Genomic DNA, 18,245 nt, shown 5'->3' with positions numbered 1-18,245 from the left:
TGTTGACTTGTTCTTTGCTCATTTATTATCATTTTATATCTTTATTATTACTTATTTATGTATAATTATTATTTTTTCATGAGGTTTATTTAATATATATATTTTCCGTATTGTTTTTGTTTTATGTACATCTCCTGTATAATATATAAAAATGTTTACTCTTGCCATTGTTACTTATTTTTATTCTTATCATTGTATCTTATCTTTGTATTTTTATTCTTATCATTGTATCATTTTGTATCTTTTTAGCCCTGATGAAGCCCTACAAAGTGGGGCGAAACGTCGGAAAATATATAGTTGTAAACTATTTTTGTTTCTCCTTTGACCACAACCCTGATCATCTTCCTATATATAGCTTTTTATCTTCTATAGCACTTTAGCTGTTTGCCGCATGTAGTTCAGCCTTATAATTATTAATAATAACTCTTGTATCTCTTTACTCCTATCCAAACTTTCCTTTTTTTTTTACAAATATGCATACTCTTTCTTAATATGAATTGTATCCTATCATCCTGACACAATAACTCCCAATCCCTCCAGGCTCACTTTACATAATTTCTTGAATTTCTATCTTATTATAGCTTAAATATCCTATCTAACTCCAATACCTTTCCTCTTACCTCATAATCTTATGCAGATTTCTAATTCTAATTTCTAAACCAATATCATGGCAATCAACAAATCTATTAGTCATTAGTCATTCACTAACACCTTACAAACGTAATCCTTTTCTTCCTTTAATTCAAAATCCCAATACCTCGAACCTATATAACCATCTTCCTCTATCAGTAAAATGGACCTTTCCACTAATCTTACCACATTCCTAAATCATAAGCACCTTTCAAGACCTCTACTTTCAAACGTCCGCGGCTCCCTGGGTCATTTCGGAAACCAGATAGATGATGAGAAGAAGAGCTGCTACTAGAAAACGTTTCAGGTGCACTAGAACCTCCGAAGATCACTCCTCCTTAATGTTCTTAAAAAATCTCGCTCAGTCCTCCCTACGTCTTGCCAAGGCACAGTTTTTATATATTTCCTCATCTCAAAACTCAATGAAAATTCCTTAAAACCTATCCGCTGTGAGTTCCAAATCCTTTATTTATTGTCTTGTTTCTACTACCCTCTTTTTTTCTCGCACTCGTACCCTTACTCCATCCCACATATCCATTTTGGCCCTGAAAATTTCCATTTCATAGAAATTTCCTCTGGAGATCTACTCTCCTCTATCCTCAAATCAAGAACTGGCGATGCCCACGATCAAAGTCCAGTTAAAATAATTAAATTATACCCTCCTGCACATTTATAATTTTTCTCTCAAAAATTCCATTTTTCCAAAAGCTTAGAAAAAAGGCATAGCAATAGCCGGTACATTAAAGTAAGTCCCTGTTCCCCCATAGTCTCCGATTTCAGATCTATCTCCAATCTATCAAAGCTACTCGAAAGAATAATCCATTCACAGTTTAACACCTTCCTTGAACTAAAAGCTCTTCTCAATCCCCTCCTGCCTGGTTTCCGATCCCAATATTCCATTCGATCAGTTCTGTTGAAAATTGCCCAAGACCTTCAAACTGAAGTTGACAAACAAAAATCACAAACAACGATCTTTTCGATTTCTCAAAAGCTTTCGATTCAATCAATTATAACATCCTCCTTTCCAAACTTCAAAGCCTCTCCCTATCCAACAGAGTCTGAAAGTGGTTCTTCTTGATACTTTGTTCCCGAATTGTCACAATTCCCAATCGACCCCTTCCTCATTCCTTTTATTAACACGGGATGTTCCTCAGGGTTCCTCACTCTCACAAACCCTTCTTCTCAATAAATATTGACAACCTTCCTCATTCTATTCTCCATTCTCAATACGCTAATCACATAAAACTTTATCTATTATTTTGTCCTACCGAAATGCTCTAGGCGATCCACAAGCTGCAAGAAGATGTAAATAGTATTAAGGAATGAGCAACAAACCATGATCTCAAGCTCAATGTTGAAAAACAAAGGGTATCCTCATTAGTCCCAAGTACCTTCTTAATTCCTTCCTTACTATTCTCTGCTCTACCCCAATCATTGACTCATTCAATTCCACACTTCAGTTAGAAACCGTGGAGTTATTTTTGATCAGGATCTTTCCTGAAATGACCGTGTTTCGAGCGCTAATATAAGAGAGCGCTTAAAAAGGACTCTTTTCGGTTCTATATGAAAAACACAAAACAATTCTCTTTTTAATGTCAGGTTTCTATTAGTGCATACGCCTTATGCCTGAAACTATCTATTTTACCAATTTCAGATATGTCTAGGTTAAATTGAACAGTTGGGGAGGAATTTTTAGAGCTTTTTGCAAAAAGGACTGGAAAGTGTCCTTTATGGAGTTGTTTATGGGGGTCGCAGAATAGCTAAAAATGAAATTTTATGAGAAATTTCTTCTGCTTTATTGATTATCATCGAAAAATGCTTGGGATTCGAGTTTAAGTGAAAAGCTGAAAAATATTTTTTCGTTTATTTATCTTCGTTTTCATAGCGGTGGCAAACCTGAAATTCGGATTTAGATTCCCAAAAACATAAAGAATCGTTTAAAAAAAAATTCTAAACTTTTTATTCCTAAAACATTCCTTTTGAACTTTTGTTGTTTGAGCTATTTTCATAGTTTGCTCTAGCGGGGTCGCAGATTATCTGAAAATAAAGTGTTATATGTGCATTTTGTAAGGAATTTTATTTGCTTGAATGTTTATCTTTAAAAAATGTCTAGCTTCTAGTTATAATCCAAAAACTGGAAAAAAACAAACCGTTCTACTTAATAAAAACAATCATTTCTACATCCCTTAAGATTTGTCATTATATAGCGAAAATAAAGTTATGTATATGTGTATCTGTGTAGGTATGTGCGGCTTTGTGATCACTGATTAAAGTCATATTTCGTGGATTTTGAGTTATATTTTTCAACACTATTTTTTTTTCTGTTTAATGATGGTGAATTCTTCCAACAACCTTATCACTTGCTCCAGTGTACACAAAAAAAGATAAAGAATAGATTTGAAAAAATAACTCCTCATTCCTAAACTTAACGAACTATTCACAGATACTACATGCATACATTCGGCTTGTTATATAATAGATTATTTCTGTATAAAAAGGGACTTTGAGCACTGCTAAACGTTAGGTGAAGAATGGGCTCTATAGCTAGCCATTCCCATTAACCAGTAGCGCGTGGTTCCGTCCAGATAGCAACATTTCCGCTAAACAATGCTTCAGTCGTAAATAAATGTATGCATTTATTCAATATTCTTTTAATTTGATAAATATTTTAACAATAACGTTACTTTTTTGTGGCATTAAATGTTAAATTATTTAGGTATTTTTCTCAGTATTCTGAGTAGTTAATTTGACAAAAAAGCTGATTTTTAAAAGTCTATCCTGGACTCACGATTGAGCAAGTTGATACTGTTCCATTTAATACGATTAAAGCTCTCCTATTTAATTACTGTAATTAAAATAAATGCTCTCTATAAACAGGAAGTGTTCCATTAATCCAATTATCGTGTCTTTTTCTCGTGTTACTAACAAGGCGGAAGGCAGTGGGCGTTCTGTACCGATTCAGTTTAAAGGAAAAAATAGTAATTATAGATTCAAGGATGAAGAAATGGCTTGTTTGTTAAAATAATTAAGTAGAAGAACATAAATAGAAACGTGGAAGTAGTAACTGAAATACTTATAGTTGTTGTATTAATACTGATCAGAATGTATTAATAAAAATAAAAATAATTTAAATATCGTTTATTAGCACTAACTGAAAAAGGAGTGCTCCTAGCTGATAGTTCTTTTGTATTATTCTACTTAATGGTTAAATAATAATAATAAACAATTTTGAAGGAGATGGTCAGACTACGGTCAAGAAGAAAAAAAGGACAGTTCTCAAGTATTATTTGCCTTCGTTTCGACCTACTTAGTAGGTCTTCGTCAGGGCTAAAAATAAAAAGATACAAAGAAAGGAGAAGTGATATAAAAAATGTGAAGATACACAAACCATCAAACAATTTTAATAAAATAAGGAGAATAAAGAAAAAACGAAAATAATTAACTAACATCATAAAGAGAAGTGAACTGATAAATAGAAGTATATATTATTGAAAAATATATTAATTTAATTAAATAAGAAAATATAAAAATAACAAATTCTTAAACAGAGATAATAATAATATTTACTCCTATATATCAGTACACTTCCCTCCTCAATTAGTCTACTTTTCTTTTTGATTTATTTATTGATCTCTGTTTAATTAAGATTTTTTTATTTATTATATCTCTTTCGTTAATTAAATTATTAAATTTTTCAATAATATTTAATCCTATTTATTAGTTGACTTCTCTTCATTATGTTAAATTAGTGATAATAGATTAGCAATTTTAATTAGCTATATTTCTTGTACTTTGTTGTGGAAAACTTACTATATAAAGAAAAAATATATATGGGGTGTGCCTAGTATACATTTTTACCACGACAAACCCAATCATTTGTGCTGGGACTAAATAATAGTGGCATCCATGGAGTCTATTTTTTGAAGTTGTATAGTTAATTTCTAATCTTTCCCCAATTCTTCTTTGGCGCAACTAAGTTTCAAATTTCCAATGGGATGGAATAGTTTTTTTTTTTTTATGATTCTGATAGCAGAGACGGATTCACATCGGGCATTTTTTTTTTTTTTATTCGACGTGTTCTGAAGGCATAGGTGACCAAAAAACGGAAATAATTTTTAATGTTTTTTTTTTTCAATTTTTCGAGTTAATGGTATAGGACATCAGACAATTCTAAGGGAGAAGATCATTTCAGCATTTAATTCTCTACGAGGATCCGCCATCAGAATTCAGGTGTTGATTCATTTAGGTATCATCATAGTTATTTTAGTCTCTTCAGACAGTTGCAGAAACTCAATTTATGAATAGGAATTCTTATGGAAAATTGAATTCTAAAACTATTTTTCATGTTTTCAATTTTGAACACCGTTTTCACGCGACAAACACCTTTAAAAAAATTATTGAGTTTTTCGCCATTCACACCAACAGAACGTATTGGATCAAAAAAGTTCCTAATAAACATTACGTCTTACAATCTGATTTATCAGAATCCTTAAACAATAATATATCCTATTGGAAATTCCAGAGTTAGGTGTGTTAGAGAAGGTAAAAAGTAAACAATACTCTCCTAAGATAGTTAAAATGTCAGTGTCATGAACTAGCGACAATTAAATCAAAATTTCAAATATTGTTATTTTCAATAATGAACCTCAAAAATTTGCAAAAAAAGTACCTACAAAACATAGTAATTAAAAAGAAAATTCGCCCATCTACCATCAGTCATATTCCGTTCACGGTTTGTTTCCGAGACAGTCTGGGCAACAGTCGCAAATGGCCTTAGGATTGTCCATGGTAGTCGACGTTAACATACACCATTTGTTCCAAACATGTAATCTAATATTTTATGTGTATAACTCAATTTATGAAGATAGAGGAAAAGTATGAGTGTTTTGAAATCATTATATCAAAAGCCTAGCTCATAGAAGCGTTTTATTCCTTTTACACATAACCCAGAACGTCAGGGACATAGCCGATTGTCTTAGTACTGAGGTCATACATCCTGACTACATGACCAAACACTCGGCAAAGCTATCTAAGGATAGCTTTCCTATTGATTTATCATTTATTATATTCAGTTTCCTATTGAGTTATCATTTTTTTAAATATATATATATTTATATTTAAGCTCATTCTAATTCCATTTAATAGATCCGCCAGAAGTAACGACCGAAAAGATTTGGATTCATACAACCCCGGGTATGAGGACCAACATACAGTGTGATATTGATGCTTCGCCTAAAGCTAAGGTAACTTATTATCAGGAATACAATTGTACTGATTTACATTGAACAGTTTATAGATATCTATTGTGTTTTGCATTAGGTTGAATGGCTTTTTGAAAGAAAACCAGTTCAAACTGGGGCAAGAATCGTGACATTCAAAAAAGGAAACGCTCATGGATTGGTGTTGTTAAATACAAAAACTACGGACTTTGGTTTCTACACGTGCCTAGCTAGTAACAAGTTAGGCAAGAGCCAACAAGTGATACAAGTCTCAGGTAATTGATCATAAATGATTTATGATTCGAAAGAACCTATAATAATAATTTCAATTTTAGGCTCATCTCGTAAAACCTTTGAGAAATAATAACCTTAACATTTAATATTACTTCTATAAATACAGCTATAAGAACTCTAGAAATAAATATTAGATCAGTATTATTGATCTTACTAAAATTATCTATTATAAGTATCTGCAGCTTTAAATCTAAAATCAAACCCACTAAAGGTTTGGGCACAGGCACTAAACCGATATAATCCAAAATAATGTTTGAACCTAAGACTAGTGTTCTGTGAAACATTAAATTAATATAGAGTGATACAATAAAATTTAAAAAAAAAGATATGTTAATAATAATAAAAAACATCAAAATAAGGAAATAAATGAAAGGGAATAATAAAAAATATTTTAGGAAGGAAATTTTAGAAAATAAGTTTTATTATTTGATTTGTAAATAAAACAGAAGATGGCGACACTGCTCCTCTAACCGGAAACCTTTGTTTGGGACAGTCGGTCGTGGCGTCTATTAAGGGAATCATTCTCTTCGTCTTAATTTATAAAACCCTCCCTAAATTCCACAACATTTTCACGATATGCCTTATCAGCTTACTAGTCCGTCCGCTTCATCTCGGCAACTAGAACTGTTACTCTACCTCAGACTCTCTCGTACCAAGACCTCTACTACGTCAGTGTCCAGGGCTCATCCTCTGGCACGGCCGTTCCCAACTTACTATTGAATACACCTTGTAGAGGGCCTTCTGTTAAGTGGATATCAGGCTGGAGAACCGCCTATGACTTAGACAACCCCGACATTTCTTTTGATAATAAACCATTTTTTCTCATTTGTCATCGAATGATGAATATATTAACTTCCAAAGTTTCCCAAGCAAAGTCAGCATCTTCTCTAAAAGATAAAACATAAAAGACAATATTTTGTTTAACCTAAGATAAGAAGTGAAGTGATTTTCTAATTATGTACAGGACTAGCAGATATTCCAGTTTTCAAAGAGTCTTACTTTAAAGCAGATGAAAAAAATGTCACATTGGCTTGGGAAGTTGACAGCTATTCATCTATAATACAATATAGTTTGCTATTTAGGCAATATCAGGTCAGTAAATAATTAATTAAATTATTTTTACTACTTAATTCTTTTTTTAGACTTACTAAAAAACATTTATAAACTTTATATGAATACTTTCTTTTATCAATACTTATTTTTACTTACTATTTTAGTGATATATTTTTTCTTGGTTGCAAAGAACTAAAATCCCCAAGTATTGATTAGTAATATAATTTCAGAATGTTATAAGTCAATTTTGTGATGTGTTCATTTTAAATGTAAATAAAATCTTTATATTTTATTCAACTCAAATTGTTTTCAGTTTGTTCTTATGTTTATTAATAGGAACTTATTAATTTTTGTTTAGAGGTTTGAGAAACCTGAAAATTGGTCTAAGCTGGTAATCCCTGGTGATTTGTTTTCTAACGGACCAATACATACTCAGACATACTCTTTATCCGGGTTGAAACCTGCAACTGCTTATGAAACATCAGTAGTAGCAAGAAATATATTTGGATGGAGTAAACCTTCCGCAATTTTTAGATTTGTCACTTTAGGTGGAGGTGAGTTAAACTAACGTTTTTTGACTTAGAGCCAAATATTTGTTTCTAGTTTCAAATCAATGAAGTCATTTTTTTTTTAATTATTTAAATATAGTTTTAAGATACTTATAATGATTAAAATAGTAAACTAAACAATTCAAGATTTCTTTGTTAGGAAAAAAAAGTTGTTGGTAAAGCAAACACATTTGAATAATTCAAAATACATTGTAAACAAAAAGAGGAAATTATTTCCATTTGATGCTGAATTTTCAACATTAATTTTTAGATTTTAAAATTTTTAAAACTATAATAATCTGTACTTGTTGGGAAAATTTCAAAAAACAAATTGTTAAGTCTCTCAATTAGTGGTAAATAATTAGCCAATCAACCTTTCACCTATTCAGATATCATCCGGAAATATTTTTTTGATAATATTCATGGTTGTAAAGTACCTGTATGTACCTATATATTGTTCTAAAGGACCTAGTCCCAGAATAATAAATTATTTTTCATTTCATTAACCATATTTCAAATGTTCTGCTGTGATCAGCTGTTTGAATATAATTTTTCTCAGCTGGTTTTATGTATATGTGCGTGTTTTTTATTAAAATTGTTTTCTACTCTTTTGATTCAATATCTTTTGAAATGTCTTGGAATGATTTGATGTCTCTAGTTGATGGGTCCTTTTTTAGATGGCAAAATGTAATTTCTTTGGTCTGCTTTTATTTGATTTTCTATTGGTCTGTTCTCATAATGCTAGAATTGGTGTAGTGCTACATTGTTAGTCACTCACTTGTATTAAGGAACTTAAAGTTTTGTTTTTAAGAATCTTCCAATTATATCCTAAGATACTTTTCTCTATTTATTAACTTTTTTTTTTTTCAATTTTAGAATTGGAAACATATGTGGATCTTGAAGAAAGTACAGAAACAAGTGTTGTTAGTAACAACTTTATCCCAGGTAATGAAATATATTGTATTTTTTTAATTTTTATTATGAAATAAGTAATTTTCCAGTAAAATGAAAAACAAAAACACTGTTTAGATGAAAATAGTCATTTCCAGACTCATTAAAAAATTATAAAAGAAAGAAAGAAGTTAAAAACTTTTAGTTTTGTTACAATTTAAAAAATGGTTTTAAACTCTAAGACAGGTAAAGTATAAACATATAATATATCTCTACTTAAGTTCAGCAGTTGACACATCTTATCTTTAAAAATAATTATTTTGAAAAAATGTCAATATAGTTAAAAAGTGAGAAACGTATTGAGTTAATTAAATAAAAAAATTCAAAATATTTACGCTCTGTTTCTTAGTTAAATATCCAGTCAAAAAGAGATGAAAAGATGATTTTTGAATTTCCAACAACACCAATTATCAGTTCAATATTCCAATACTGAATCTAAAAAGCTCAATATTTGTTTTCCTGTTGAAATTTAATTATTTAATTAATCAATTAAATAGCATTTTCCTAGCCTTGTTTATCCATTAATAGATGAATAAATACTTTGTAATTTTTTCATTACATTTATGAATTGATATCATTTTCAGATTGACAAGTTCTAAGAATTCTATTTATTTTGATGAATGAATATACTTAAGTTGTGCTTAAAGTACTATCTTAATAAATAATTATAAAAATCTTGTATGATTAATTTGTTTCAGTGGATTTTATTCCTTTGGGAGAGGAAATAAATTTGTCTAATTGTATCAAGAGTATGCCAATTTTAATAACACTACTTCTAATCTTTTCTATGAATTGGAGGAATTTAGAATATATGAGGTGACTAGAGAGAAGAAAGTGAGATTTTTCCAAGTTGAAACAATTTCTTATTTTAAAAATGTACTAAGAATCTAAACGATAAATTTCAACAATTAGAAAATATTGCCTTAAGTAAAAAACAGAAATATATGAATTTATTTTAATCAACATAGAGAAAATGTTGATAGATTCCTAAATGATGTGCAATGATTTTAGAAATTAATTTAATTTAAAACTAATTTTGAAACAATGTTTATTTAAAAATAACACAGATAAATTGAAAAAAGTTTATTATTTTATCTAAGTTTTCTAGAAAAAACAATGTTTTTTTAATAATAAATACAATAAATAGCTCAAACTCTAATTTTGAAATTGCTTGAGAACTATTTATATCCAAGGATATAATAATATATATATAAATGAAAACACAAAAATTTATTATTCCTCATGAATAATAAATGATAATTAAAAAAAAAAGAAATAAATGAGATGTTAAAAGAAAAACTTTTTAAATCAGGAGATAAAATTTTATATTAAAAGTTAACCATAAATAGTTCATTTTTTTTTCGTTATGTTTATGACTAGTTATATAAAATTTAAATGATTTTTGCATAAATTTCAACTCCAACTTTTTAATGTCAAAAATTAGACAGTTTTCCTTGACCTACGGTTGTTTTTGGACAAAACAGGTCTAGGAATATTGTGAGCTGTGAAATAAAACGAATAGAGAACTAGTTTACTTTTAACACTAATTGAGAATAGGCAATAATTATTATGGAGTCAGAATGGTTAATTCTTGATTAGGCATCAACCTGAAGAAAGATAAATATATATATTTTTAAGAAATGTGTATTGTTTAATTTAAAATAATTTATAACTAGTTTTTAGTTTTTGTATGTTTATAGTCTGAAATTGTAATAGCATTATTATTTTCTGATTATTGACTAAGGTGAATTGTGATATTTTTTATTATTATTTCAATAATGAGAGAAGAAAATGTGCATTTGTAAATTGTGATAAGGATATATACTACATAAATTTTTCTGTTGATAGTTACTATTAATTTATTATAAGTTTTTTAAAATTTTACTGTAAGAGCACTCTAAACAGAAAAAAACATTTACATTACCTGAATTATTGATAGTTTTAGTTCTATATTTTAGAAGTAATATATATCAAATAATAGATAAGCATAAGAGATTGAGATGAAATTAAGGTTATATTAATGTGTGTATATATATATTATGTATTTAAAATAACAATAAAAAAATATATATAAATGTATATAAAAATGAAAATTTATTTAGCCTTTTCAATACAATCAGTTGTGTATCCAATAACTTCATTCAATCAAAAACCAATCTTACAATTATTAGAAGTTGTGAGGAGATAAATGATTTCCTTTCAAGGGAAGTTTTGGTCGATTCCTGACAGAGATATAATAAAATAATAGGTGTTTCCTCACTCGTTTTCTGTACGAGTTATTTATCAAGACTCCACTGTAGTTGTAACAACACAATTATTTTGTGGCTAATTCTTTAACAGTACACCTTTTTAGAATAATTATAAAGTATTAGCTGACCCAGCAATGCTTCTCAATGCAATACTGCTTCCCAATGCTTTTAAGTGTTTATACATAGTTAAGACTGTTTAAATGAAAATTTGATAACAATTATGTATTTAGTCAAAATAAATTATTTATTTACACATTAATATGAGTAATTAATGTGTTAATATGTTTTGGATTACATAAGTTATGATTACTCTTGACTGTAGGATAGGATATACATGTAGGTAGACTGGAAACAAGTTACTAATCAATATAACCAGGTGTGATAAAAGTTCTTAATATAGATATAGATAGACAAATAAATTGTAGGATTTAACTGGCGCCGACGACTCTGCACATACAGTGTACAAATTAATTAAAACTTAAAATACCTATGGTAGAAAAAGGATACAAACTTGTACATACATATTTCATATACCTTAATTTCTTTTCCTAATTAATGGGGGTACGAAAAAAAAAAAAAAAGTAGGATTTAACTAATTATTTAATAGGATTTAACTAATATAAATTATCAACTCATTAAAATTAGTTATAATGAGGTGTAGATAGTTGACCGTAGATTAATGATTGGAGAAGTTTGTCGGGGAGTGCGGTCAGCAAAGAACAACATAAATAAACAAAACCATATTTATTTATTTTATGCCGATGTTTCAGGCCTACCTTCTACGCCATAACCCCTGATGAAGACCTGAAACTCAGGTCGAAACGTTGGCATAAAATAAATAAATATGGTTTTGTTTATGTTGTTCTTTGCTGACCGCACCCCCTGACAAACTTTTCCAAAAATTAGTTATAAATATGGTAAAGAGGTAGAAGTAAAAGGTAGAACAGAGAGGTGAAGTGGATATGATCTGATATGATGATGAGGTATAGTAGTATGTAAAAGGGAGATTATAAGAAAATTGATAAAAATGTTCATAATGATTGATGATTGATGATAAAAATTTAGAACTTCTATCACACTTGGTTATATTTATTAGTAACTTGTTTTCAGTTTATCTACATGTATATTTCCTCATATTTTTATTATTAATTCTTTTTTATATACTTTATAAACATAACAATTGTTTTGAAATGTTTTTTATTTTAATGTTCTGTTAATTTTAAAATGTTTGTATCTTGTTTTTCATTTAGCTCTAACAAAGCCCACCAAAGTGGGGCGAAACATTGGTTTAAAATAAATAGTTTTCCTTTAATATCTTATTACCTTTATTGATCCCCACCCGGACTATCCACCTCAATCTACTTCATAAAGTCAACTATCTTCTTTCAATATAATTACTCTTTTATTCAATTTTATGTTCATTGAAATGCTTTAGCATACATTTTTTTATTCCATGTGCTATACAAATATAAACAAACAAATAGTTGGCTAGATGAAAGCATGCATAAATTATTAGGCACATGTGTCATCAAATAGATTCCCCAATTAACAATCATTTTAAGGGTGCTTTCAAGTGGATTAATAATGCTGTTTGGTTTTTGTAAAATTATGGATAGGTGGTTCCCTTCAAATTGTTTTAACAAAGGCAAATTCTGCTAGTTTTGGAGAAAATTTTGGCTAATTTAATTTGTTGCAATTAAGAATAACCTAACTTAAATAATTTTTTAGATACTCTTCCTTATTCAGCAATAAACATAACTTATTAAAAAACCCAAAACTTAAACTTCTTTCTTTTCTTTAAGGAATCAGAACAAGTTCATATGAACTTAGTAGTGTCTTTTGAGACCTACTATTAATTCTTCAAAAAAGAAATTTATTAACGCCAAAAAACGATTACACACCAGCCTATTTTGGTAACTCGAGCCAAATCTAGACCAATATTAAAGGAATCCCAACTTCACTATAGACATTTAAACATAATAAATATGTGAAAATGTTATAGTAGATTATCTTTTGCCCAACAAGGGGCTGAGAAAAACATTTACAAGTAAAGTAATTTATAAAATAAAAATAAAACCTTTCACTCTCAACAACATTCATTTAGTTAAACTAAACCATATTTCTTAAAGGGAATTTTATCTACTTTATGATGGTACAATTGGAACTTAGTTATTTTGAATGGTTTTTGAGAGATCACTTTCTGAACAAACTAATGAGACGCTTAAAAAAACACTAAACTTAAATTTTCTACTTTTCTGTTTGGAATGCGACCATAGTTTATACGAACTTTCTTATTGCAAGTCAGGTATAGAATCATCTCCTGGCTTATGGTCTGTCAACCCTGATGCGCCCTGTATACACACATGCACACATAGTTATTATATAAATAGGCAACAAAGAATTTTTCAATGAGACTTCAGGTACTGAAACAAACAAATTCCTCAAATGAAAACTTTTCGCCCCTCTAAAGAAAAAAAAATTAAGGGAACAAATATAAAAATAAATACATTTTTGTATAATCTGATTATCATAGGTTATTAAAAAAAAAAAGAAAATTAGATTTGAAACACTTTATTAAAGCATTCAAGGAAATTATTACAATCTGAACATGTAATCAACTACTATTATATGCATTTGATGTCGGTCGGGAGGGAAACATTTAAAGGAATAAAAAATTAAAAATTTCAGTTTATAGCACATACCGATGTAGTAAACATTTAGCATAAATTTTACAAACATAATGTTACTTATTGTAATACTTCAGTAACTTTTATCAGTACATAATTTTTTTTTTAAATGCTAACATTTTAAGATTGTATGTATTTGTAAAACCTAATCTGTACAAATGGCTAATATACAATCACATAAGAAAACAATACAAATAAAAAAAAAAAAGAAAGAAATCCTACCAACAGAAAGATAGAATAAAATAGATGCCATGAATATGTCACCCTGCATAAACAACATACAACCTTAAAAGGCGCTTTCTTTCTGAGTAAAAATTGAAGTGTAATCATTCAACTATTTAGCCACATAATTATTAATTAGTTACTTTAAATTGTTTTAGTATACAGGATAAAGCTCCCTTTTTTTTTCTTTTTTTGAAAATATCAACAATGTAAACATCTTAAAACAATATATATACGAATGTATTAAAAGTCACATTTTGGCTTAAAATATAGGATTATATTACAATATTCTACAGGGTACAGCTATGTTACATTTATTTTTTAAATATATTTACTTCCATCATGCATTATCAGGAGACTTACACTTTCTATAATTGTCATAATTATTCTTTAACGTACTTAAACAATTACAGAAACAGTGGAACTTTAAACATCAATACAATCACCAAAGGAAGTAATGAATCAAATATATATTTTACAAAAGTATAAAAAGGCCTCAATCATAAACAGGAAATAAAGAACTGTTCCACCGCTTAATAACACAATTTTGAATAATTATTATCAAGGATGAACAAAGATACAAATCTATTATTATTTACAAATAGTTTAATCATTTATTAAATATATTTTTAGAAAAATATATTGATTTATTTTTGTGAAGCACAATCATCAAACAAAACATAAAGGATTTCTAAGATTTATATTCTATCATTATGTACAACATTTAAAACCATATTAAAAAGAATGCTCATTTAACAAAATATTTTAAAGTCAATAATTTGAACCTTTATGAATCAGACATCAGATCTCTAAAGGCTTAATGCAGCCTTTCAACACTTCACTATAGCCTGTAAGTATATAAGAAAAGGACATTTGGATAATCTCTTTTATACACAGTTTTAAATTTCTTTTGAGCTAAACTATTATTATACTTCTGAGAACAGGCTCAATAACGTAAGTTAAATCAGTATTCACAAAGAGCTGTCAAAAATAAAAGCAATAACTTCTATAGGCCGTCCCAGTGAAACAATTCCAGCTTCCCATAATACAAGAATATTTACATAAATACATATCATCAAAGGGCATTTATATCTATTGACATTTAAAAGTGGAAAAATCCACAATTATTACAACTATACAAATTCGTCTTCTTATTATTTTTATGAAGTTTTATACACTGATTAACAGATAGCCAGAGTAACAATTATGTTTTCTAAATTTTTGTTAACACGGACGAATTAATTTATTTACAAACATATTTTAAGATACAAAACATAATGAGATCAAAAACATTTACACTGAACATTAATCACATGATGAGTATTTTTAACAGTTATTTTTTTTTCTTTTTTTTTATTTTACTTTTGATGTACATTTAATTTTCTTTACTAATAAAAATATACAGAAATCCCCAAGAAATCTACTCAGAAATTTGGTCCAAGTGCCATTATTTTGGCACTGAATTAAATATTTTATTATGCAGTAATAAGAAAACAAACAAAACAAAAAATATACATAATCTTTGGCACATCAAGGGAATCCCTGTATATTATTTTTTCACATGTAACATTTAAATATGCCAATCGAATAAATATCAGATATTTACTTAACACTAATAAAATTGAAGTTGAGCTGATTTAAAACATACTCGAATGTTTATTTTTACAATATACAATCACTGAACCACTATGTACACACTTTGGTACGAATTCACATAACGACTAGGCTCTCAACCCCAGAAAGTCTAGAACAGCTTTACAGGTCACTCCCAATCCTTTATAATCCTAGTTCTCTTTCTCTTTCTACCGAGGCGTTCAGAACGCCCAGGTAGAGTCGCAATTTAGAGGCAGGGGTCGACTTCAGACTGGGGTAGATCTATATGCCTGAAAGACCTGCCTGGGGAGTTAGAGTCACACGAGGTGAGAATCTGGCTCTACCAGGTGTGATGCTGGGCTGTAGTTGAAGGTAGACAGGAGCGGAGGAGCAGAGAGGACAGTAACATCAGGAGGGACCTGCCTCGTGTTAGCAGGCACTGGCAGAGGGGGCTGAGCAAACTGGAGTGGTGGGGGGTAGGCAACGTACCTCGGGTCTGGGCTGACTGTGTAGTAATTATCCATAGGGGGCACTCCTAATCCTGAAACACAAGTATATTAATTAATATTCATGAAGCAACCTGAATTGTATCACAGAAGGTGGATTAATAAATGTTATACTAAATAGTTTTTTTTCTACTTATAAGGGTCCTATAACAGTTAAAGTCACATAACTGCTATCTTAAATAACCTGTTGCAGCAAAAATATTATTAAATTTGAAATTAACATTGAATGTCAATTTAATAGAACTCATAGATAAATTAAAGAATATTAATACAATGATTACCTCCATTTTGATTATTATATGGTGTTCTATGGAGTGCAATAGGCTCAACATCTTTGATCTGTGGCTGAATATCATACCCAGTATACTGGAATGGGTAATCACTCTGATCTATAAGATAAGTGCTTGCAGCAGGTTTCCGAGCATCATCCTAAACAATTAGAAGATAGGCGTAAATTAGTAACTGAATAGCAATAAAAATATAAGAAAATAAATAAAAAATGGTATTAAACATTTACATATATATAAGTCAAGGCTGCCTCACTCACATTGTAGTCTTGCTGATCTGAATAACTCTCACTTTTCTCCGAAACTGAGCTTAAAGTTTCACCAGTCACTGTTTCATTATAACTGCTTGGTGCGTACATTTCCATAGGTGGGTTTTTGTTACTACCTTGATCGCTGCTACCTGAAAAGACATTTCATTTTGTAAATGAAGCCCAATAACATATGTATAAATAAAAACATGACTAACACACACACACACACACACACATATATATATATATTCTTTTTATCTTTCAAAACCCTAATGAAACACAATTAACAAATCATTTTTTTATTTTAATATTCTTTCATATGTACTATATAGTCAACATGTATGTAATATATGTTGGTAAGGACCTTTGAGGAGGGAAAGTGAAACTATATGAAGGAGTGTTGTTCACAGTTCACAGTTCACTCTTTAATTCCATTTTTCATGATGTAAGTGGTTTTGCAATTCCTATTGATTTTTAGATATAAAAAAATTAAAGAAAGGGATCATTCACTAAAAAAATAATTTAGTAGTTTTGCAGTTCATTCCCACATACATAGAAGTTGGACACAGAAATTGAAAAAATGTAGAAATATACTATTTACATTGACTTCCTTTGGTTTGATAGGAAGGATTTCAAGTAAGTGCTGACAAATTCTTTTTAAATCATAAATATATTATGAGAAGAATAAAGTGGATTAGAGAGAATTGGAGATGTAATAGTTTTCTTTAGAAAAACATATTACAATAAAAACCCATTATTTGCAATTAGTAGTCAATAAGGAACTCACATCTTGCATTAAAATATTATGTAGTTGAATAGTTTTAAAAGTTACAAATTTGCTATAAATTATATAAGTACCATTTAGGGCAGCCAAAAAGATTACACTTACAAAACATTTTAATAGAAGAAAACTAGAAAATTTTATATCGCCTGCCACACTCTATAGGATATTATGCTAATTTTTAACCCAAAATTTTAAAGTTTTTAATTTGCACATTAATATAACAAAAAAAATCATATACATATTATTATAAAAATAATTATCCCTAAATGAAGAGGAAAAAGTAAGAAGTCTAATAATAAATTAATATCAATATTGATTTTATTAATAAATTTTAAGTTGATTTAATTGTTCTTGATAATGTGGAGGATGAAACTATGAATCTAAATGAAATGAATATTGAAACAAATAGCACATATTTGTCTAAAGTTTTACCTTCATGATGAACCTGATCTCTATGCCGCCTCTTTCTGTAGTAAAAGAAAGCAATTACAATGATATTGATGATAAGAAGTGTGGCTGCTGTCGATACAACAGCCATTATTATGATGAGAGGAATATCAGCAGCATCGAACTGAGGTTCAGGCAGTTCTGAAATATTCACACAAAAATGCATGTTTAATAACTTTGCACTCACCTGTGACTCTCTTAGCAGCAGCAAGGCGGGCCTTCCTCCTTCGGAGGCAACAGCCCACTAGGAGTAGGTTCAGAAGTAGGAGGACAACACCGAGGATAAAGCAAAGGATGAGAATGAAGCCAGAAGTACTCCTTGTTGATCCTCCCCCACGACTTGGCAGGGATGGGGGAGCCACACCTGGTCATTGCCGACACCAGACAATGTTAGTCACATTTAGCTTTTATATTCTACCATCTCTCATAATCTATTCAAAAACTACAGGGAACCTAACTTTCCAGTATAGGTATTTTTAATTTTCATCTGATTAAATTATAAAATTCTTGAATCGATTCTAATA

General features: G+C 29.4%; 2 protein-coding genes across 4 annotated transcripts in view; one reads left to right on the top strand and one right to left on the bottom strand.

The window, feature by feature from the left end:
- Window positions 1–12,256, top strand: part of LOC106692536 (neurotrimin) — a 24,290-nt gene extending 12,034 nt beyond the window's left edge. Inside the window, exons 7-12 of the mRNA XM_067047598.1 lie at window positions 5,776–5,873; window positions 5,950–6,124; window positions 7,108–7,235; window positions 7,555–7,750; window positions 8,621–8,689; window positions 9,394–12,256. Of these exons, the coding sequence (XP_066903699.1) occupies window positions 5,776–5,873; window positions 5,950–6,124; window positions 7,108–7,235; window positions 7,555–7,750; window positions 8,621–8,689; window positions 9,394–9,515 (788 nt within the window). The 3' untranslated portion in view covers window positions 9,516–12,256. The remainder of the gene's footprint in view (window positions 1–5,775; window positions 5,874–5,949; window positions 6,125–7,107; window positions 7,236–7,554; window positions 7,751–8,620; window positions 8,690–9,393) is intronic.
- Window positions 12,257–13,511: 1,255 nt separating this feature from the next.
- LOC106692535 (sticks and stones) overlaps window positions 13,512–18,245 on the bottom strand; it is a 77,859-nt gene continuing 73,125 nt past the window's right edge. The window contains exons 14-17 of one of the 3 annotated variants that reach the window (XM_014438533.3): window positions 17,909–18,085; window positions 16,470–16,639; window positions 16,234–16,381; window positions 13,512–15,987 (exon numbers count right to left, since the gene is read on the bottom strand). In XM_014438533.3, the coding sequence (XP_014294019.3) occupies window positions 15,764–15,987; window positions 16,234–16,381; window positions 16,470–16,639; window positions 17,909–18,085 (719 nt within the window). In that variant the 3' untranslated portion in view covers window positions 13,512–15,763. Of the gene's footprint in view, window positions 15,988–16,233; window positions 16,382–16,469; window positions 16,640–17,706; window positions 17,863–17,908; window positions 18,086–18,245 lie in introns of all 3 variants that reach the window. The other 2 variants (XM_014438535.3, XM_014438534.3) reach the window with 2 other exon arrangements.

This window comes from Halyomorpha halys, unplaced genomic scaffold (assembly GCF_000696795.3).
Source record: "Halyomorpha halys isolate HHAL.00 unplaced genomic scaffold, Hhal_1.1 Scaffold59.1, whole genome shotgun sequence".
Taxonomy (NCBI): Eukaryota; Metazoa; Arthropoda; class Insecta; order Hemiptera; family Pentatomidae; genus Halyomorpha; species Halyomorpha halys.
The sequence above is the reverse complement of the archived record's forward strand: the minus strand, read 5'-3'. Positions and strand labels throughout refer to the sequence as shown.